Here is a 24,230-nt window from a genome sequence, read left to right on the forward strand (position 1 = left end):
GAGAAGCATTTACTCTGCAAGCATCGTCCCCAAACCCAGGATATCTAGACATGGCAGTGCACACCTGTAACCGCAGCACTCCGATGGCAAGATGGGAGGCGCGGCCAGGAGAAGCCCCAGAAACTCGTGGACCAGCTCACCTGGCATCCACAGTGGTTCGCAAGGGCCCTTGTGTCAAACAAGGTGTAAGGTGAGGACTTCCTCTACTGGAGATTGCCCCCTAATCTCCACCTGTGTGCTGCAGTGTGTACACTCCTGAACACACGCGCGCGCACACACACACACACACACACACACACACGTGAAGAGAACAAAAAAGTGTCAATCTTTTGTTGTATTTTTGTTGAAAATGGATTCTCTCATACAATCCATCCCAACCACAGTTTCTTCTCCCTCTGCTCTTCCCCTCTCCCCCTCCTCCCCTCTCCCCCTCCTCCTTGTGCTCCCCCTCCTCCTTGTGCTCCCCCTCCTCTCTGTGCTCCCCCTCCTCCCTGTGCTCCCCCTCCTGCCCTCTCCCCCAGACCCACTCTCCTTCCTTTTTCTTTTCAGAAAAGAGCAAACCTCCAAAAAATGACAGCCAAACAGGACAAAACAAGGTGCAATAAGAAAAATTAAAAAATTCTAATATCGAGGCTGGACAAGGCAACCCAACAGAAGGATGGGAATCTCAAGAGCAGGCAAAAGAATCAGAGCTACATCTGCTCCCACTGTTCGGAGTCCCACAGTAAAGCTAACAGTCATAAAACATACTCAGAGGACCTGGTGCAGACCTATGCAGGCCCCATGCTTTCCACTTCAGTCTCTATGAGCCCACGAGAGCCTTGCTTAGTTGATTCAGTGGACCATGTTCTCCTGGTGCCTTTCAGGCTGATGCTCGGACAGAGGGTTGCTCTCTGAACACTGAAAGCAGGGCTGCATTGCCAACGACAACTTCCACACAGCTCATTGAAGGTAGAGGAGTTGAGCTTGTGCATGCGGGCTTGGAGTCTTCATCCCTAAGTTCTAGTCTCTTTGATGTGGGAAGATACTCTGCAGACTATGGACAGAGAAACCTGGACACCAACCCAGCCACAAAACCCTCAATCTACAATCTGTCCTGTGGGCAAGATGTGCTGGGGCAATGTTAGCACGGAACTTGTGAGAGTGGCCAACCAATGTTTGGTTTAACTCAAGAGGGAGCCCATGTCCTACACTGCTTAGATGGCCAGGAACCAAAGACTGGATAACCCAGAGACCTAGGGTAGAACGAAACATGCTTGAAAAATATAAAAAAAGAAAGAAACAATTCCTAATGATGTTTTACTATTCATAGATTAGTGCCTAGTCTGTCGTCATCAGAGAAGCTTCCTCCAGCAGCAGATGGGAGCGGGTGCAGAGATCCTCAGCTAGGCATTATGCAGAAAAAGAGAGTCTAAACCGGAGGTCTCCATCAGGTCCCTGCCTTGGAAATCGGAGTACCCAATGGAAGAAGGTTGTAGTGGGTAGCCATTCCAGCTTTGGTCTGGAAGTTCCAACCCCTATTGAGGCTTCGGTAACTATCACACCTACAAGGCAGGGCTAAGGGAGGGCCCTGAAGACCCGAGAAGGGAATGTGCCGCACTCTTTTCCTGCTAGCCCCCCCTCCCGCTAGCGCCGCCCCCCCCCCCTCCTGGACTGCGCTGCACCTTTCCTAGAACCCTCAACCTACCTATCCCTTCATTTGTAAGTTACGCCATTAAATAAATCTCCCTTTTAACTACGTGGAGTGGCCTTGATAATTTCGCCAATAGAGGGGAAGGAAAGACTAGCAATCTTTCTCTTACACTCTGAGATGAGGGAGAAATAGAGCTTTACTAAAGCTTGACTATACCAGAAGACCCCAAGTAAGTCCATCTAATAAACTACCCTACCGTCGCCTTAGTCTTCTCATTTTTCACAGCCCATTCAGAGCCCATTTCCAGTAAGCCACACAGGTCTGAGCTGTCCTCTCCCTTCACTGTGTGCCTTTCCTTCTAACATTATGATTTATTTCCCTCAGAAATGTTGCTCCTAATGCTGTTTTTACCTGCGTCTTGTATTAGAGAGAAAGAGCATTTATTTGGCGCAATCTGTTGCTGTGATTATGTAAACTTGTGAGCTGCTATTATAAAAAGAAGTACATTTGAGCCTATTCATGAGGCTGTTTTCTCCCTGCAGATGGCTCTCCCTCCCTTACTTAAAATGGGAGTGCTAACATCTCACCATTATTCAAAATTGAGAAATTATGATTTGGTACAAAATGCATCCAAGAGAAAAGAAGACCGTGCAGTGACTCAGAGGACACACACACACACACACACACACACACACACACACACACACCTGTTCTGCTCTGTTAAATATGTGTCCTGATTTTAATCAAAATCCTTCATATGCATGATTTTATTTCATGAGACAAATGCAATGCCCTGGCCTACACTTGATCCATCCGTCTTTATTGATTTTTTAATTCTAGACCTTCTCTATTGATTATTTTTACCAGTAGATGAGAATTTTGCATCTTACTTGACCCCAATCCCACCATATACTTTTCCCTATCAATGCATCTGTACTACATTGTTGTTTAAATTAGTACACCACATGTGATTGTTGAGGCTATGTCCACTGTCCACTGGTGAACCCCTAGTGTCGTGTACAGCAGGCTCCTCCTGTTGGCACGTTTTAGCGTCTATGATCGGCAGTCACATAGCTAAGAGAACAATGCTAACACAGCGCAGCAGTCAGATTGTTACTCTGGGCATTTCTTTCATAGCACATAACTCTTTTAGTGTGTTTGTCACATGGAACCACCACATTCTTCCATCTTCTGTAAAACGGCAGGGGAGAATCTGCCACACACAACAGCAAAACAACTGGACTTCCAAGTACTATTTTTTAAGTAAGTAAGCCTGGAAAATTCTTTAGAAACTCCATGCATTCAGTATACAGGGGGCACTATGCTATTGACCATGTTAATACAGGACTTCACTAGCCCTCCCTGGGAAGCCTAAGGATGAGTCAGGGAACTGTGAGAGCTCTGTGAAGAGACTCCTGTCTGAGGCAGTCTGAAGTCAGCAGAAAAGAGCTGAGAGACGCTCTCCCACGATCCAGGCCTGACCCCAAAGGGGAGATAGCAGTGGTCTGGATTTGCTATGAGACAGAACAGTCAACAAGGCTCTTCTGTGGCATGTACATATGTGACCTGCTGAGATATGATGGTGTCAGAGAGGATTGAGACACGTCATGAGAAGGGTGAATAGAAAGTGATCACAGTCATCCACCAGCTGTCAGAGTCACAGGAGCCACAGAGGAGACAAATTCAGGAAACCATACATACCCAGGCCTTGAAATGGAGACAAGGTCATGGCTTCACACTTTCTGAAGAATGTGGAAATAGACTTGCATTTGCCAAAGCAAACGGCTTTAAACTGGAATAACAAAGCAATTCAATGGAGAAATCAACACATTTTCAATAATAGTGCTCAAAATACCTTTTATTCTTATTTATAAAGAAAAGAGCATCTCATATTATAAATAAAGAGCACTTTGAGATGGATTATAGTCTTGGATCTAAAGCTAAAATTAAAAAAAAAAAACTTCCAGAGGTTTTATAGTAAAATATTCACTACTTTTGTTGAGCAAAGCTTTCTGAAGTGACTCAGAAAGTATTGACTGTAAAACAAAAACCTTCCAACTAAAATTCAACAAAACTAAAATGTGTTCTCATGAGAGTTCCCCATTAAGAAAATAAATAGAAGCCAGGCATCATGGCTCAGGCCTTTAATCCCAGTACAGGGGAGGCAGAGGCAGGCAGATCTCGGTGAGTTTGAGGCCAGCTTGGTTATATAGTGAATGAGTTCCAGGACAGCCAGGAAACCTATCTCAACATAAAGCAAAACAAACAAACAACAACAAACAAACAAATAAACATAAAACCCCAAACTAAAACAAAGGAAACAAAAAAAGATATAGACAAGCTTCTGGAAAAAAAAATAGTCTTAACGTAAATATTCAACAAATACCGTTTTCTTCAGAACATAAGTTTTATAATTCAAATAAAAAGAGAAAAAAAAAGCCAGTGGGCATAAGAGAGCTACTTCCCCACAGAAGGTACACAAATGGCTAATAAGTAAGTGAACAGGGGCTGAACATTTAACTTTCAGGGAAATGTGGGGATCTACCCTGCCGCAACTAAAAGGATTACAACAGCAAAGATTTATATCACCAGCTGTTGGGTAGTTAACTGTGATTGTCCGCTTGAGCGGATTTGAGTCACCCAGGAGATTAACTGAGGAGCGAAGTCCTGCGCTAAATGTGAGTGGGTGTGCTGGCCGACCAAAGACTGAGAGGGGCAGGAAAGCCTGACACCCACCGACATTCACCTCTTCGCTGCTTCCTGAGGGTGGCTGGGATACTCCCAGCCGTCTTCTCGCCATGACGGACTGTATTCCCCCAAACCAGAAGCCAAAACAAACTCCTTCTTCCCTAAGGCAGAAAAGTAAGTAATTTAGATGTAGAGATACTTGACTTCTCATTTGTTCTTTCTGGGATGTCAAATACCATAAGAACTTTGGATGCAGTAGGGAAATGTCTTCAGCTCAGGTATGCTTAGACACAGCTCAGCAGCTGCACTCAGAGCTACAGTGATTTTATTTTATTTTTTAGCTTTATAGTTGGATTTTTCATCATCTCCCCAGACTGGAAACAACCCGCAATTAAAAAAAAATGGAATTAAACACTCACACCAATAAAACGTGCAACCACAGGTAAGTTTTGATATCAACTGGAAATTTACCAATATCATTATGTTCAGTGAACAAAGAAACTCAACATGCCTGCTGTAAAATTCCGTTTACATAGGAGTCAGGAACATGGAAAACAAATCTTGGGTGTTTTCTCTAGATCAGGATTGACCTGGCACAAGGGAAATTCCTATGGTGATGATACATTCTGTACCAAACAGAACTGCCACTTATACCTAATTCCATGTTTACCAAGACCTTCAACATTTTCTTGTGAAGTTTCTGTTGATACCACATATACATTACATTCAACAAAAACGTATTTATGAATGTTTAATTATTATTTTTTTTATCAAATATACATGTTCCAATACTTTTTCCTTCTACATGAAGTTAATGTTATGAAGTCAGATTTTAGTCATCTATGAAAGGAAATTTGAAGAATGTCTTTTGACTGTCAGGGTCTTTGGGTATTTAAATGGGTTATATCCATAGGTTTGAGCCCGACTTTAAACTGGACTAACACACAGTGAATGAGGCCCATGTACTAGGAAGAATAAAGCAGTTGTTTAGCTGGGAAGTGTATGAACACTGCAAGATGAGTCACTGTCTGACAGAGCAGTTTAAACATGCTGAAAACGCATCAAGCTGGGTAAGCTGCGAGACTTAATATCTATTTGCCATGATGTTTTAAGAAAGTGGAATATTACAAAATATTTAATGAACATATGTTTAGTATATCCTCACAGAAGGCAGAGATGAACCAGAGTGCTTCCTACAAGCCAATAAATAATTAATTACTCGTTAAAAACCATATTAATCTCATTTGCCTAAGTCACTGTTGTCTTTGAAAGTACTTTGAAGTAGGACTTCACTTAAATCACATACTTTTTGCTTAAAAATTTAAGAGCTAATTTTAAAAATCACACGACAAAATACTTGTAATTTTTGAGAAACTGGCTTAATCAAGTTCTTTATTCAAAAATAGTTCCAAATTACACTTGATTATTAGTTTTTGCAATCTTCCTTCTATAGATGGTAATTTATTCTCATTAAGAATACTTAAAAGCTTCATTAATAGGATCCTGCTTTTAAAAAAAAAAAAAAAAGACTGCATCTTGTCAACCTTGAGGAAACTTGGTTCATGATGGATGTCAGGACCAAGTTTATGTTGGCCAAAGTGAAAATGACCACCCAAGAACCTTGTATGCTCGTTACCCAGAATGCATTGTGAGAAGAGGCAACTGACGGCCGGGCTCTGCACACTGAAAAAAGCGTGTGGCAGGACTTAGAGCTGGGTCACTGCACTGGCTGTCAGGAGGGGTTGCTGCTTGACTGTCGCTATGGTACACTGTCCATTCCGGGAGAGGACTGCAGTGAGAGGAGAGGCCTTTGCTACGTGACTGACCGTCTTATGGGGTCAGAAAGTCACAGTCAGCAGAAACTTGCCTCTGAGAGCACAGTGACCTAGATTATGCAGTCACAAACCCAATGGTTCCCTTGGATTTTATAACTTCCCTTGTGACATTTTAAATTCTTTCTTAGTCTTTAACTTAGTTGAAAAATATTAAAAATGTGTATTCAAAGTTATTGATATGAAAGACATGCAAGTTTCTGTCTAAACTTTAGGAACCCAAAGAATACCCAGCACAAATATATTTTAATAGGTCAACATCAGACTTAAATAAAAAAGATGCAACGTGGTCAATAAAATAGCAAATGCTTTCATCTGAAATAAGGTACATAGATTTGTCAACAAAGAAAGAATATGAGATTGGAAGGTTAAAAGGGGCTGGAAGACTCCCTCCAATCGACAGAAAGGTACGTGTGCTGTCATGCAGGTGCATAGCCAAGAAGACACGTGCTGACTTTAGAAGCTTGAACATTTTCAAACCTGTCTCAAGTGAGGTGCCATTCACAAGGGGTCACGGTATCCGAAAGAAAGAACTCTTATAGGAAAAATTGGAAATTTTGATTTTACTCTGTATGTGAATAAGAATGTTTGTATTTTAGGGAGTCCCTCTGCTAATAGTAACTTAGATGACATAATTTGCTTGGCTATATTTTAGAATAGTTTTTTCCCTGATATAATGTGGGTATGGATGTTGCCCAAATATCCGTGTGGCAAAGGCTTACTTCCTAGCATGGAAGAACTGGGAAAGAGGGAAACATTATCATATTAAGAAATTAGAATAGGAAAGACACAAGCAACATTTAGAGGGTGCAGTCTACAGAACCTAGTAAGCATGAATTTGCAGTGATAAGAATAGAGAGTGATTCTAAGAAGTTAGCAAGAACTAAACCTGTGCCTGTGAAACCTCTGCTATAGGTCTCAGATGCTATCTGGTAGCATCCTTAGCTTTGGGGGGAAACTAAAGCTCTGTTCCTACAGTCCAAAGGATTTACTTAATAGTCACAAGATGTTACGTCACATACAGAGGGAGACCATAAGTGGCCGCTGAGAGAGCAATCAAGCTGGAACTGGGTAGCAGAGTAGAAGATTCCTCTCTGATGGACAGCTTTCGGAGTGCTGAAAGGTGCTATGTAAGCTACTGGGGAACAGAAATTATTAACAGTGTTACCCAGCTGTGAACTCTGAAAAGTGCAGAACAATCTGCAAGGGAAGAAGTGCCACTAATGTAGTAGTAGCACAACTATTATGGGGTTAACCAATGACTTTCAGATAATATTCTAGGCTTGCTCTATAGGTAGAATACACGCTTGGTACTGTAACCCAGTTGAAAACCCATGGCTGGGAATGTCATAGGCTCTAGAATGGAATCCTATTTCAGATACTTATCTAAATTAACATTATAGCAAACACAGTCTAAATATTAATGCTTGTACCCGTAGACAAGAGCGACTCTCATACTTCATTAGAAGAGATTCTCTTTGCAATGAGTGCTGATGCCTACACAGACTCACAACTGCTCAAGATGCTGAGACTAAAGGGCAGTTGAGTGCTCACCCCTAAATAGAACATTTGTACACCCCACTCTAAAGCTCAGGGAACATTGCAGAAGAGGAAGAAGAAGGCATGCAAGAACCAGAAGACAGGAGTGAGGGATGTGAACTTCTACCTTCAGGGCATGGCATCCATTGCAAATGTGACCTCAGCAGTGGTGGTTGCTAGCACAGAGTCGGAATAAGACTGCTCTCGTTCATGGTCAATCATGGATCAAGGATGGGTTTTTTGGGACCCTACTTTTTCCAATGAACTATTGGTAACTGACAGATTCTGAAAGAGGGAGAAGTATTGGGTGGGAGGGAGATGTGCGGAGAAAGAGGAGGAGGGTGACAGTTGGGAGGGAGAGAGTAAACAATGAACTCAATCCCTGTATGACATTGTCAAAGGAAAAAGTTAAAGAGGTGTCTTGATAGAGGGAACCATTAGGGTCAGGGAGAAACCTGGCACTAGGGAAATCTCCAGGAATCAACAGGATGACACCAGCTAAGACTCCTAGCACTAAAGGAAAGGGTGCCTGAACTTACCTTCCCCTGTAACCAGATTAGTGACTACCCTAATTGTCATCACAGAACATACATCTAGTAAATGATGGAAGCAGATGCAATGATCCACAACCGAGCCCTGGGCTGAGCTCCTAGATTCATTTGAAGAAAGGCAAGAGGGATCACAGGAGCAAACGAGGTCAAGATCATGATGGGGAAAACCACAGAGACAGCTGACCCAAACTGGTGGGAGCTCAGGGATTCTGGCCTGTCAGCTGGGGAACATGCATGGGACCAAACCAGGCCCTCTGAATGTGGGTGACAATGTGGTTAGATCTGTTTGGGAAGCCCTGGGCAGTGGGACCAGGAATTATCCCAGGTGCATGAAATGACTTTTTGAAACACATCCCTAGAGTGGGACACCTTGCTCAGCCTCGACACAGAGGGGAGGGGCTTGGTCTTGCCTCAACTTAGTGTGCCAGACTTTGTTGACTACCCCAAGGGAGGCCTTACCGTCTCGGAGGAGAGGATGGTGGTTGGAATGGGGGGAGGTGGGGAGTTGGAGAAGTGGGGGGAGCTGGAATTGGTATGTAAAACAAAAACAAACTTTTTTTTAAATAAAAAAAAAACTATTAGATTTAAAGATGGCCAAAGATTTATTGTTTCTGGATCTGCAACATTCCAATCTCTCATATCATTGAACCTCTAATCAATCATCTTTATCAGGTATGGCTTCTTGTTAGGGACTTTGCTTCACAACATGGAAGCAGAAGTAAAACTATGTGGGGATTAAAGGGGGTAATAGGAGAAAGATGGGTGAAATACAAGGGGCTGGAGGAATATTATGCCCAAAGTATATTATGCATAAAATGGCCCTATATAACCCTTTATAATACTAAAAACATTAAAGTGTCCAAAATGGAGATTTACAAGCACAGTTTTCTCATGCTAGTTTTCTAGTTGATATATGATTCCTGTATACTACATATCTCATACAATTCTTACAGACATTGAAGGGACCATCTTCAAAAAAATAATATAGCAATAGGTAATCTTGACACACTGGATCTTCAGGAAAAATAAAGGAAGCCCCTCACATAATTCTCCCTCTCAGTGCCCACCATGAATTCTTATAAATATGTCACTGATTACTGATGGATATTTTGGGATAGAACCCCCTACCTGACTTCTGCATTGATCCAGATGATCTAAACACTTATATTATTTGATTAAATTTAATGCAGGAGCCAATTGCTCATTTGAGAATATTGGCAAATAATAGCATTGAACAGATTTTGATTTTCTGCATATTTCAAGCAGAACCTAAAACTCTGTCTCCAGGGCCCCTGTCTTATTTCATCAACAGAAGGTGTCGCAGTCGATTGCTGTGCTCTTGTACCGGCATATAAACTAACGCAGCTATCCAAGGGTGCATTAAATATAGAATGGCTGAGTCATTCTGTCTTACAAGGAAACATATGGGGATCTTTGCTTCCTAATAAAGAAAACAATGGGGTGGAGGCAGCCACCATGGGATTAATATGCATCATAGAGCTTCATCATTCAGCAAACAGCTTGAAATGTGCAACAGTTTTAGGTTGTTAACTTTCAAATATAGAGGCATCTTGAAGGAGAAGTTGCATTCTACAAGTATTTCCAGTACATTCACTTCTTCATTGGCCTCCAAATCTCTCTTGAGTCCTTAAGGGACTATTTCATTTTCTTTGTCTGACAGAAAGTTTAGTCCTCTACACACCACTCTTGTTTACTCCAACACAGAATACGCCTGATCTCAGCACCTCATCTGAGGCTCCAGCTGACCTGATGCCATTTGGGCTCTTGCACTGAACTGAACTTCTTTTGGAATTAGGCACATGAGGATGAAAGAAGTACATGACGAAGCCTTGAGGAAGAAATCTCTGGGTCATATAAATTTATTAGTTATTGCTAATACAGAACAAAGAAAGGGTATGGAAAGGTGAAATTAAAAATGGCGAAATCATATACAAAAGCAAGCCAATCAGAAAAACATCTGATTATCCAATAGAAGCTGAGGGATAAAATAAAATACATAATTTCCATAGTATAAACAGGCTAAAGACATTTTTGATCATTAAGATAATCTCTTAGTTCCGTAACTGTACTAAATCTCCATGACCAAAAGCTATTTGAGGAGGAAAGAGTTTATTTTGTTTACACTTTCATATCACGGCCCATCATTGAAAGAAGTAAGGGCAGGAACTCAACCAGAGCAGGAACTGATGCAGAGACCATGGGGGAATGCTTTATACTGGCTTGCTCATCATGGCTTGCTCAGCCTTTCTTATGGCACCGAGAGCCACCAACCTGGGGATGACAATGCCCACAGTCAGCTGGGCCCTCCCACATCAACTATTAATAAAGAAAACACATCATATGTTTGCCCACAGTCCAGTCTGGTGGGGCATCTTCTCAGTGGACGTTCCTTCTTGCAAGTATCAAGTTGATGTAAAACTTGTAGCACAGATAACTCTAAGGAGGGTCTGGAAGGAAAAGGCCAAACTTTAAAGACAGATATTAGCTAGAAAGTTGGATTAACCCAGACAGAGTAACAGTGGTTGCTTTAAACACTCTCCACTCACTGATGGGCAAGTCATCCAGATAAAAAAAATAGAGAAAGTCTATTATGGAGATTAAAAATAGCTCAAACGGATCTACCAGACATCTGTAGAGCACTCCACCCAAAGAATAAAGAGTACACATGCTTCTTATCAGCTCATGGAACTTTCCCCCCTAAAATGAATCAGACATTCGGATATAGGACAAGTCTCAGCAACAGAAAATTAAAACAGCTCCTCATAATCCATCTGACCACAAAAAATGAAGCTGGAAATAAATACCAAGAGAAACTACAGAAAATACATAATCTTATGGAGAATGAGAAGATAAGGAAGAAAGAAGACATAAGGGCAGAACAGTATAGGTGAGTGCCCAGAGCAGAGTAAACCGAGAGTCCTCAGAATTTGTTTGGTTCTGACACACGCTCTAAAATTTTAAAAATATACTCTGTTCCTTAATATCATTATTTTAAAATTTTGATAATTAAAAACATGAATAATACTGAATATCTATGCGCTTCTTATAAATTACGAATTTCATAACTTTTCTTAGATTAAAATATTACATTTATCTATTGACTTGTGTGTGTATGTGAGAGAGAGTGTGTATGTGGGTGTGTGGTGCATCATACATGTGAATGCCAAAGGACAAGGTGCCAGAGAGTGAGGGTGAGGAGGAGGAGGGGTTCAGGTCCTCTCTTTCTCTGTGGGTCATGGGGCTTAATATTGTAAGCCTTGGCAGTGAACACCTTTACCTGCTAAGACATCTCACTGCCATTATCTTAGATGTTTTAAAATTCCAATTAAAGGAGGCTGCCAATTGACCTCTGTCACCTAAGATTTTTAGTTTATTGTGTGAGAAAAAATATTCAGGGAATTTCAAACATTCCCTCTTCCCTTGTCATATGTAAGTTGAATTACCATATTTGTCAAGCATAAACTAGCGAAATACCACGTGGTTGTTCTCCAAAATCTTTCTCTTTCCTTAACTTTCTGTTTCCCATTTTGGTGCCTTTTCCTTTACAAACATCTGTTAGCGGAAGGGATTTATGCTTCCTTTTGAACTTACGTGCTGCTTACAGGAGTAGCCCTCTTGGATGTCATCCAGAAATCAGTTCCTTCCATTGTCTCGGGTTTGTCCTGGACATTTATAGGAATATGAGGATGATCAAGATCATGGGTTATGATGATTTATGCGTGTCTTCCTGTACAGTTCAGTAAGGATCTTTAGAATGTAGGAGTGGAGTACAATGCTTTAGGCTTCTGTATGAGGCTGCACTGTGTTCTTTGGAGTCCCTGCCCTCACTCCAGATACTCCCACCCTGCTTGGCTAGGGGTGCCAGGAGTCTCTTCCCTCCAGAATCTTTATAATCAGGTGTTTATGGACTTTCTAACCTAAAGGTGCAAGGTTTATAAGCAGGAGAGAACATGGAAAGAACTACAGCATTAAATACTGAAAGAATGGCAGGAGAAAATGGGGAAATGTAGCAAATAAACAAATACTCTGACTAAATGGCCTGAAAAATGGCCCCCAAATTCAATGCTGTCAATCAAAACAAGAGAGCAGTGAACATCATCTCAAAATAAAACCAAAGGGAGATAGGCCCCATAGAAAATAACTCCTTAATATTCAAATGTGGAGGCTACATGGATGCTTGGGTACAAGGGCCTCTGGGACCTACTGGCAATGAAGGTTGCTTATCTGGTAACAGGGGAGCAGCCTTGGTGCTCCCTATTCAAGTGCCAAAGCTAGTATACTAACATAACTCTCACCCCAAGAGGAATAAGAGTTTATTCTCGAGACAGATAGGAGACTAAGGCTTGAGAATATGGTTCAGGATGCTCCAAATAACATGTTCCACTGTGGAAATTATTTCATGAATCTATTACACTTATAGTACAAAAAAAGTCAGAAGAAAGCATATTTTAGTACATGGGTGACAACATCAGAGGTGTGTTAAGCAAAGGAGGAAAATATATTTTCAGATGCTAGCTGATGACATTGGATATTTGGAAGGTGGAAGCTAGAGATCTAGTAAGTTAATACATTCAAAAGGCTTTACCCAGTAGTGACAAGGATGTTAGATGAAACCAGAATGAGCAATGCAAGTGTGTTATGGAGATTAAAGGTAGCTCAAGATAGTTTAGATCTGGTCTTCAACAACTGGGTTCTAATCAGCCAGTCAACCTCATAGAATCGATAACATGGGTGTGGCTTGTCTTTTTACCAAGAAACTCCTTCTTCCCTCCTTCCCTCCCTCCCTCCCTCTCTCCCTCTCTTCCTCCCTCCCTCCCTTCTTCCTTTCCTTCCCCCTCCCTCCTTCCCTCCCTCCCTCCCTTCCTTCCTTCCTTCCTTCCTTCCTTCCCTTCCTTCCTTCCCTCCTTCCTTCATTTCTTTCTCCCTCCCTTATTTTCTTCATCTGTCTCTAATTTCACTTGGCTTTTTTCCCTGTTGAGTGATTAGAAACTACTGTTTGATGATGGTTAGCAGATCACAGAAAGTTTTCAAACTGTTCTAACCTAATATACTAAAAATTCCACGTCTCTTTAAAGCCAAGTTAAGCTGTAAATACTTAAGGGTTCTAGTGGAAACCCCTGTGAATGAAGATAGATATATCATATTGGTAGTATTATCCCCTAAAGTCTAAAGCACTGAGATACAATTTATTTTCGTGTCAGTAGGCACATAACAAGTACCTTTTAATGAATAGACAATACTTTTTCCCCCTTTACTGTTCAAGATCACAATTCGAAATAACAGGATCCCAGACAACTAGACCACAAGAACATAGATCCTGAAATGGAGAAGGAATGTGCAATTCTAAACTGGAATATAGAGAATGGTTGTTAAAATGGAAATGATCACAAAGTTTCACTTTCCTGATGGCAAACTCACCTATCTGTACACTCATAACTGTCTGCCTTTTCCAAATCATCCACACCAATCCTCCTCTGTAAGAGCATCCCAGTTCAGTTCCTACTGAAGAATATGGACGGAAGAGGTCTAAGTCATGCACACTGGGAGAAGAAACCAAACCCCGTTCACAGCGGACTTTTGAGACCTGGGTCTGCAATATATTCCTGATCTAACAATGGATTCCTTTTATTCTTGTGGGGCTTACTGCCCAGTGGCCCAAAGTCCCTTTTTCTCTCCACTTCAGGTGGACAAATGTCCAGGCCTCCCTTCAAAGCAGATGATTAATTAGTGGTTTGCCTATTCTGAGTGGCTTGAAGGGAGTAAAATGAATATTTTATAGCTTTATGAGGAGGTCTAGCCAGTAAGAAGGGCAAGTTGTTTGGTGGATACTAGATCTTATCAAACTGATAGGCCTACTTCTTAATGGTTGATCCCTGTGCTGGAGTATAGAGCACAATACATAACTAATCAATATTATCATAAACCAATTTAATAGTTTACATTGTAAATTAGCCACAAACAAACTCTTTGAAGTTAAATTTTAAATTTTATTTTATTTTAATGGATAGTTTGCCCTGTGTATGTGCACCACATGCATGCCTTGTGTCCACTGAGGCCAGAAGAGGAATCATATCAGCAATAAGTGGGTTTACAGAGGATGTGAGTCACCATGTGGATGCTAGGAACCGAACTCTGGTCCTCTGGAAGAACAGTACATACCTTAACTGGTGAGCCATCTCTTCAGTCAACATGGATATCAGTTTCCATAAGAAGCTGAAAATATGCCAAAGTATCTTCTCTTGGAGAACTTTGCTTTTGAAAAAAGTAGCAAGTTTGATAAAATATGAATCTCAAGAAGAACAATAATATTACTGACTTTCATCAGCATTTAGCTCATGTATGGAAAACCATATTTTCCCATGGGAAGGGCAATTATATTAAAGGGGACAATAATATAACTATAGTTCCAAGGCAGTATCCATATACTTAAACTTCTTCAAGTTAGTGCTATTTATTTGCATGATAATAATGTTATAAAATTTTTAATCTTCCAAATGCAAATAGTCCAATCAATGTTGAAGGCTTTGGAAGAATGTCATCGTGTGCTTAAGAGATGGTTAGGTGGTCATGGGCTTGCTGCTTAAGCATAAGCCTGTGGATTTGGATTCCCAACACTTTTCCAGGCGTTGAGGAGTAATTCTGTAACCCCAGTGCTAAAGAGGAGAGATAGGTTGACCTTGGGCATATCTCTGGGCAGCTAGTGTAGCTAAAATGGCAAAACTGAAAATTCTAAGTCCAATGAGACACTATATTAAAAAAAAATAAGGAGGACATTGCATTGTTAACCTCTGGCCATCCTCATAACAAAGGCATGAATGAATGCACCCTCTCTAATACACACACACACACACACACACACACACACACACACACACACACACAGCATTTCAACCTTATTTTAATGCTACAATTGTAGATTTTATAATCATTACTATGAGTAGAGAATTCAATGTTTTGGTTTAAAACTATTTTTGGTTGAATGTATGTATATTTATGTTCATGTTTTAATATTAACAAGGATTTATAATTGAGAAGTTATTGATCAAATCTTGTTGATTATGATCACAGAGGAGTTTTTGAAAATTCTAAGATATTAATGTTAAGGAAAAAAACTATATGTAGAGACAAACTGCATACAATCTATGCCAATATCTTTAAGCAGATAGAGGAAAAGACCTCAAAAACGAACAAAAAGAGGTTTACAGGAAGGACAGGGTAAGTAGTTGTGCTCTCAGTCAAAGGCAGTCTAAGTTTTTACATATTGTAAAAGTGCAGACCTGTTACATGGGAGGGATCTTTTTCTGTCCCAATGTTAGAAAGAAAGAAAGAAAGAAAGAAAGAAAGAAAGAAAGAAAGAAAGAAAGAAAGAGAGGAAAGAGAGAGAGAGAGACAGAGAGAGGGGGGGAAAGAAAGAAAGGAAGGAAGGAAGGAAGGAAGGAAGGAAAGAAAAGGAGGGAAGGAAAATAAAATGAAAGAAAGTAAAAAGAAAGACATGGGGCAAGAGGAATATTCTAATCTGGACTAAGAGAACCAAAACACATATGCCAGCAAGTCTCCAGGTTTCCTCCTCATCTTCCCCTCCTCTTACCTCCCTCCTCTCCCCTTCTCTTCCTCCTTTTTTGTCCTCTCTTGCACACGTTCCTCTTCACACTTTTTAAATCTATAAACCAAGGGCCTACAAAACTGCCCGACTGTCACCACTGTTGCAGCTATGAGGAGAGAATGGCACTAGCATGAGCAAGAGGCACAGATCCAGAGAAAGCCCAGCTGAAGTTTCACAGCACTTGAGGGGGAAAACTGACATGTCTCATTGTCTAAGTCCTCCACCTGCTTTGCTCTGTAAACCACTTGTTTTGGACCAAACCTCAAAACTTCTGCATTAGCTAGCTCTTCATAAATACAACAAAACGCCTGAGATCCTTCAAGAGAGATCATTTTTATTCAGCTGACAACTTGGAGGTTTACATTCAAGATTCAACTGGCGACTGTGCTAATGTCCCATGACAGCATAGGCTAGCAGGGCTAGAAGCACAGTCAACAAGCAGCCACATCACCAGACAAGAATGACACTGAGGGATGGGAGCCCACCTTCCTCCTAGAGGTATGCCTTCAATGACCTGAGGATATCCCATTATCCTTGTAAAAGGACCACACTACCCAATTCCCCAGAGCCTTGAAGATCAAACTTCCTATAAATGGACCTTTGAAGAGGAAATTTGTTAACCATATTCAAATGATTTAGTGTGAGTCCCATACAATACTTTTTCCTATTTGCAGAATAGTTATTTGAGTCCTTGATAAGTGCAAATCAATGAAAACACACAATGAAGCTGAAAGAAATGTGATTTTGCAACTTCTCTGGAGTATCAAAGAATGAGAGGTATACAGACATATCTAAAGATGATTTTATCTTAAATTGTGTGTGTGTGTGTGTGTGTGTGTGTGTGTGTGTGTGTATCTTTATGTACTTGTGCAAGTGCAGGTGCTCATGGAGTCCAGAAGAGAAAGCAATGGATCTCCTGGAGCCGGAGTGACAGATGGTTGGAATCACTGATGTGGGTACAGAGAACCTAACTTGGGTCCTCTGTAAGGCTAACATAGCCTCTTAGCAGCTGACCATCTCTAGCCCTGAGGTATATAGTTTATAAAAATGATAAACTCTGTCTGCTAATATAACTTGAATTCAGTCTCCAGAATCCACATGATATAAAAAAGAACTCACTCCCGCAAGTTGTCCTTTGATCTATGTACTTGTTGTGGCAGATGCATATCCCCAACACAATTAATCAATCAATATAATATAAACTCAGATAAATAAAAATTATAAACAAAAAGACTTAAGGAGTGTGCTTTTCTTAGGTCCAGTAAAAATAAATAAGAAATAAACTTCTTGCTTATTAATGCACATGTTAACAGTCATATTTGGCATAATCAAAACAGCACTTAGTGTGCTGTATAAGGTTAGATTTTTGTAAAGAAAAGCATAGCCGAGTGGATGAAGCCTACTATTCATTTTCTCTCAGGTAAACATGCCCAGGGAAAAGTAACTGAGGTAGGACAGCATCCCTGAACACCTGACCCACGGCTCTAGACAGAAGCCACAGCACAGCGAAGGGACCCTTGACATACCACACAGAGCAATCCAGATCCTTTCATCCAAAAAGCATGTGTGTTGTTATAAATGGCACACAATTATCTAGTACCCTAAATGTTAGCACTGGCACATTTGTTCTCTCCAAATCCCCACTCTTAGAGCTGTGTGAAGTGTTGGGGAGACGGAGGCTCCCGGGCACATCCAGGGTAGATATTTGGCTAGGAAGAAATTTCCCACTCCTCATAAGAAAATGTGTCTGTATAGTTAAGGCACTTAGATCTTCTTCTAATTGATTTAATTGGCATTATCTAGAGAAATAAGAAAGAAAATTGCATGATACATTGAGCCATATATACTCAGGAATTCATCTAGAAAATAGCTGTGATATTAAAGTTTGCCTGTGCACCGAGTCGAAAGTTAGCATTGATTAAGCAATTCCAAATGGCTACTTACAATTAAGAAGTCTCATCTAGCTGCATCTTAAGAGGTCCTGGGAGAATAAAGAGGAAATGAAAGACCATACAGACGAAATATATTTTATTAAGGTATGGATCTTTTTCAATTTGCAGATGTACACTTCATTTGTTTTAGAAAATTAAAGTTTTAATCTAATCTAAGACAAATGGTGAGATACAGTGAACTAACTGAGAGGTATTTGTGATTTATGATGGGTTTGGAAAACGTTGGTGGCACTGATTGCACACCAAGCACACTGGGGTACCACGCATGAAGAAATACTGTTGTGTCTTTTTCATTATGCTTTGGGCCCTAGCAGCTTAACAGTGCTGTGCAGAGTCACCAGAAGGAGAGAATGTTTACCGAGGGCCAGTTTTGTGCTCTGATGTAAGAGCCTGTTTCTTTTCATCTTAAAACGACGTTGTGCTGTCAACATTATATTCCTGAAGACATAATGCTCAAAAAGGAAAAAATGCTGTAGAAAACAAGAAAGATGTAAAAAATAAGCTTTGTAAACTAACTATTTTAACTTTAGGGCTTTCAGTTTATTTATTATTTATTACTACTATCATACATGGCTGGGGGACATGTGTGCCATGGCCTTTTAGTGAAGCTCAAAATGACAACTTGTGGAGTTGGTTCTCTCCTTCTATCTTCCATGTGTTCTGTGGATAAACTCAGGCTGTCTGTCTTGCAAGGCAAGCATCGTTACGTGCTGAGACATCTTGCTGACCCAAGGGCTTTCCTTGATAATGAAAAATTTAAATACATTAACATATGGATTCCTGGCTTTTAAATTAGCAAAAACATATCTTAATTATAATTATAAAATGCAGTTATCATGTTGCTTGTGATTCTTCCTTCCTACAAATGATGGAGAGTGACGTTGTGTGTTACACCCAGAAAGAGCTCCAGTTTTCATAGGCTTTTCTCCTAGTGATAAATCAGTCAGGCCTCTTCTGTCTGGAATGGCTCCACCACCCTGTGCACTTGGCTTCTGTCCTGCCTCTTTAGACCTCCCCAAGATGGCAGAGGAGGAGGGAACATGAAAGGTTTTAGCACCAGGATTAGAAGAGGTGAATACATCTTTCTGTCCAATTTCATTGACTAAAAATTAGTCCAGAGCAATGTTTTAATGGTTGGGCATCTGAAAAGGCCAAGCTATATTCCTAGGGATATAAGAAAACAGACTTGTAGACTCACTGGTTTGCAAACAAGTCTCTGGCTGCCTTTAGAGTTATCAAAGTTTCCCATGAGTTATAGTGTTGTTGCAGAAATGGTACAATATATGCATGCAATGTTAGGAAAGAGCAGAAATGAATTTAGAAGACAGGGAACATATTGAAAACAGGCAAATGAATCCTAGTCTTGGATCTGACATGTGCAAGCTAAGCTCTTCTCTGAATGGGAGCTGTCAAATGTGAATAATAACTATACCCCAAACAAATGTGGTGAAAAGAAAATATATGACCATATTTGGTAAATATAAATTTTTAAAACACTCAACTATTTTTCTTACCAGCCCATAATCCACATTGCTGATAAGAAAAAGTTTTCCAAAAAGCAATGTTAATCATACCCTTCTCATGCTTGAAAACTTTGATTGGTTCCTATAACAGAGAGCAACAGATGGATGGATGGGTAGATAGTAAAAAGAAAGATTAATGTAGATACAGTAGTATGGTCTATAGACTATAGACTCAAGATTCTACAAGAGTCTACTATTGTGAAGAATTAATTTCAGAATAATTTTCAACCTGACATGTAAAGATCTATAAATGTAGTCCATACAACCAACTACAGAATGCTGAGAGCTAGTGAAATACTGTCTTCCTCAGGGAAAAGTACACCAAATAGTTTTCCAATGTCATATGGTCTGACATGAAACCATGTAGGTACAAGCAGTAACATTATACAAACTGAGCATGTTGTCTTTGTGTGTTTAGAGATATAAACATACATATAGATAGATGTATATATAGATACAGATATAGATATAGATAGATGTAGAAAAAAGAGGCCATGAATTTTAAAGAGAGCAAGAAGGGTTACAAGGGAGGGCTTGTAAAAAGGAGAAGGAAGGGAGAAATGATGTAAGTACATTATAATCTCAAAAAACAAAAAAGTTAAGGAATTGTAGTTCAAACGGGTATATCTAAGGAAATTTTCATTAAACAAATTTATTTACTCTTTGGCTTCTTTTTCTTTCTACAGTGCTTACTATTTGGGTCCTGTTAGCCCTTCAAGGTTATTTCTCACATACTGTGATTTTAAGTTGTCTTGAATATCTTTAAGTTTGTCTTTGTGTTAAGCTAATATTTTTTATTTGTCCTACTAACATTTGAGCATTTCCTGCTACATTTTTAACTTTGGTCTAGAAATACCCCACAGATTGGTCTGAGGGTAGTAAGACTATTTCTCTCACATGTATGTACCATGTAAAGGCTGTTCCTTTCTTTGTATATCTTTATAAATTCTCGCAGCTCTCAGGCTCTTCATGTGTCTTGCTCTGGGCACCCAGTCTTATAAACTATTTGACATTTCACATTGAGTACTTGAAGGATTGTCTATAATTTAAAAACATTTAGACTGAACTAGATTAACACTAGAAGTCAGCTTTTCCCAGAGCATTATTTAACCTGTTTAGTGACAAAACTCTTAGGAGTTATGGACATTCAGGTCTATAACTTTAAGGTCTTACTTTTTTAAATGTATGTAACAAATAAAAATGCTGATCACAATAAATACTTTAAAATAACTTCCTGAAAAATTGACAGGAATATAAACATATAATAATGATAAGCAAAAGTGAGTGGTGGAAATTCTTGGCAATTCTATGCAGTAACTTGCTGTTTCTTCTTTCTGGGATACTCCTCGCCATCTCTACAGGCTTTTTTCTTTCCAACTTTCTCAGTTTTACTCTCAGTGTCTGGCTTGAAGTGAGCTTGTTCTGGCCACTTTGTCTATGCTAGCCTCTTTCTCACCATCTCTTTGTACTAGGGAATTTCTTCTTGAACAGTGTCACTTAAAACTTACTTTTTGCTTTTACCCATTGCACTAGGATGCTAGAATAATGTGGACAAACATTATCTTACCTCCAAGTCAGAGAGAGGAAACTTTGAACATGTACGATCCTTTTAAGAAGCATGCATAAAATTCATTAAAGTATCAGAAAAATAAAATATGCTTCTTATATCAAACTATATTACTCACAATTATTAATATAAAATAATGTTAATAAGAATTAACCAAGTAGAGGTAGTTGCAAATGTGTCAACAATGACATGTTTAAAAAGAAATTGCTTTTAAATATATGAGGTAAATATTAAATTACTGCAGTGAACTACAACATATAATTAACTATGTATCAGAAACAGTTATGCAGCTGATGAGGTAAAAGAAACAAGGAAATAAATGCCTATTAACTAGAGGAAAATAAAACTTTAACAAACAGACTTTATCTTAATCTCAACAAACTTTTGTAGTTTTCTATAAAATAATAAAAGAAAATCACTAACTTTTCCTAAGTAGGAAGAAGAGCAGTGTTAGTAAAGATAAGAAAGAGAACACTTCCTTCATCCCCATTTACTCATGGAGATCTCATCTATTTCCCCTTCCCAGGGTGGTCCATGTGTCCCTCTTTGGAACTTCCCTGTTAGTTGGCTTCTCTGGAGCTGTGGGTTGCAGTCTGATTGGTCTTTGCTTTATATCTAGTATCCACTTATGAGTGAGTACATACCACGTTTGTCCTTCTGAGTCTGGGTTACCTCACTCAGGATGATAGTTTCTAGTTCCATCCATTGGCCTGCAAATTTCATTGTTTTTCTCTGCTGAGTAGTACTCCATTGTGTATATTACAACATTTTCTTAATCCATTCTTCAGTTGAGGGGCATCTAGGTTGTTTCCAGGCTCTGGCTATTACAAATAATGCTGCTATGAACATAGTTGAGCATGTGTCCTTGTGGTATGTCCTTGTGACATTCCTTGGGTATATGCCCAGCAGTGGTATAGCTGGGTCTTAAGGTAGATTGATTCCCAATTTTCTGAGAAACTGCCATACTAATTTCCAAAGTGGCTGTACCAGTTTGCACTCCCACCACCAGTGGTAGAGTGTTCCCCTTGCTCCACATCCTCTCCAACATAAGCTGTCTGCAGTGCTTTTGGAGGGTAGGGGATAGCAGATGAGAACAAAAGTGAATGGGATGCTTAAGCTGGAACAGGGAGGGAGCGGGAATACAATGAAAGAAATACCATGATAGAGAGAGATATCATGGTGATGGAGAGAAACCCAGTGCTAGAGAAGTTGCCAGGAATCCCCAAGGATGACCTGGACTACAAGCATTAGTGGAGAGGATGCCTGAACTGAACTGGCTTGCCCCAAAGATCAGACTGGTGAATACCCTAACTGTCATCACAGACCTTTTCTCTAATGACTGATGGAAGTAGATGCAGAGATCCACAGCCAAACACCAGGCAGAGCTCCAGGAGTCCAGTCAAAGAGAGAGAAGAGGGATTCTATGAGCAAGTGCATCAGGATCATGATGGGGAAACATGCAGGGATGACCAAACCAAACTAGAGGGAACTCATGAAGGATGGATCAATAGCTGTGGAGCCTGCATGGGACTGGACTAGGCCCTCTACATGGCGAGAGAGTTATATAGCTTGATCAGCTTGGGAGGCCCCCTGGTAGTAGGATCAGAATCCATTCCTGGTGCATGAGCAGGCTTTTTGGAGCTTACTACCTATGATGGGACAACTCACACAGCCTTGAGGCAGAGGGAAGGGCTTGGACTTGCCTCTACTGGATGTGCCTCCCCATGGGAGGCCTTTCTTTCTTGTAGGGGGAAGTGGGAGGTAGGTTGGGCGGGGGAGGCTGGGAGGGAGGGAGGAGGGAAGAGGGGGATCTTTGATTGCTGTATTAAATGAATGAAAAATTTTTCTTAATAAAAAAATTTAAAAAAAGAAATAGAACACTTCCAATCAGGTTATAGAAGACCCAGTCACTCAGAAGAAAACATCTGCTGCTTACAACTAAAATTACTAAATACATTATATAAGAATCCTCTTAGTATGTATCAGAAAACAAACAACTAAGCAAGAAGTTACCTAGACAAAGTGGAAGTGAAAACAGAGCAGGGACTCTAAAACACTGAACAGAGCCCAGATGCCTGCTGCACTAGAAACATCTGTCAGCCCTAGAGGTGTTGGATCTTATTTCTAGATCTGTAAAAAAAAAGAAAATTAAATATACCAAAAACAAACAAACAAAATAAACAAAACCAAGAGAAGTCAGGACCCGGGAATTTCAGCCACACATGAGACTGGGAGTGCCATCTCCACTGTGGGGAGGTGCTTCTCCTAGTGAACTGCTAGGCAGTAAAAGCAAACACTTCCACAGTGAGCCAAAGGCCACAGGAGAGAGGAGACTCAGCCTTATGCTTGCCTCATGATTGACTGCCCTTCTAAGTGGCACCGAACACCTTGTAGCACACAGGCAGACCCTCCCTAAACACAACCCCTGTCCTCAGACCTTAAATAAGTCCTCCAGCTTAGAGCTGTGATGCTGAGATATCACAGTGTCACAGACAATTCTTTATTTTTTCTTTCTTTTCTTTTCTTTAATGATTTGCTATGGTGGATTTATTTATTTTTTTTAAGATTTTTTTTATTCATTTTACATACCTGTGGGGCATGCATGGGCTGCAAAGAGGGCACCAAGGGGAGGTTAGACAAGTAGAGCTTAAGCTGTTTACACTGAGAGTTGATACAAATGGTGCCAGAGTAAGTTAGTTTAAGCTGCGTGAGAAGAAAAAGATAGAAAGGATGAAGGCTGAGGACGGTGAAAACTATGCCATTAAGAAGCAGGCAGAAATCCTGCAAGAGTCCCGGATGATGATCCCAGATTGCCAGTGCCGGTTAGAGGCTGCATATACCGATCTTCAGCAGATACTAGAAAGTGAAAAAGACTTGGAAGAAGCCGAGGAGTATAAAGAAGCACGTGTAGTTCTGGATTCAGTGAAGCTTAAGCTGTTTATACAATACAAGGATGGGGCTGAGAGGACGTTAGCTTGGGTTGTTTGTATGGAGATCAGATACAAGTGGTACTGAAGGAAGTTAGCTCAAGTTGGTTATGCTGAGATAAGATACTAAGATCAGGAGATGATGTCAGTGCATACACAAATCGTAAACAGGAAAATGAGTGTAGGGTGACCTTTAAAATGATTGGTTGGTTCCTTTACTCCCTCCTAGGGTGCTGAGGTTTTTGCTATAAAAGAGGCTTACTATCTAACAATAAACGAGTTCTTGCTTGACTTGACTCCTCTCCCCGGTGGGGCAGGACCCCACACATATCAGCCACAGATCCCCTTCACCACTCCTCCTGTTCCCCCTCCCAGCCTCCCTTCCCCAAACCCA

The 24,230-nt window shown here is 40.4% G+C and overlaps 1 protein-coding gene across 1 annotated transcript; it reads left to right on the forward strand.

The window, feature by feature from the left end:
- Positions 1-50: 50 nt before the first annotated feature.
- On the forward strand, positions 51-23,924 carry LOC131911143 (tubulin-specific chaperone A-like). Its single transcript, XM_059263083.1, has 2 exons — positions 51-185; positions 23,613-23,924. The coding sequence occupies exons 1-2, from the start codon at positions 51-53 to the stop codon at positions 23,922-23,924; spliced, it is 447 nt and encodes a 148-aa protein (XP_059119066.1).
- Positions 23,925-24,230: the final 306 nt, after the last annotated feature.

The sequence above is a fragment of the Peromyscus eremicus genome, chromosome 5, assembly GCF_949786415.1.
Source record: "Peromyscus eremicus chromosome 5, PerEre_H2_v1, whole genome shotgun sequence".
Classification (NCBI taxonomy): domain Eukaryota; kingdom Metazoa; phylum Chordata; class Mammalia; order Rodentia; family Cricetidae; genus Peromyscus; species Peromyscus eremicus.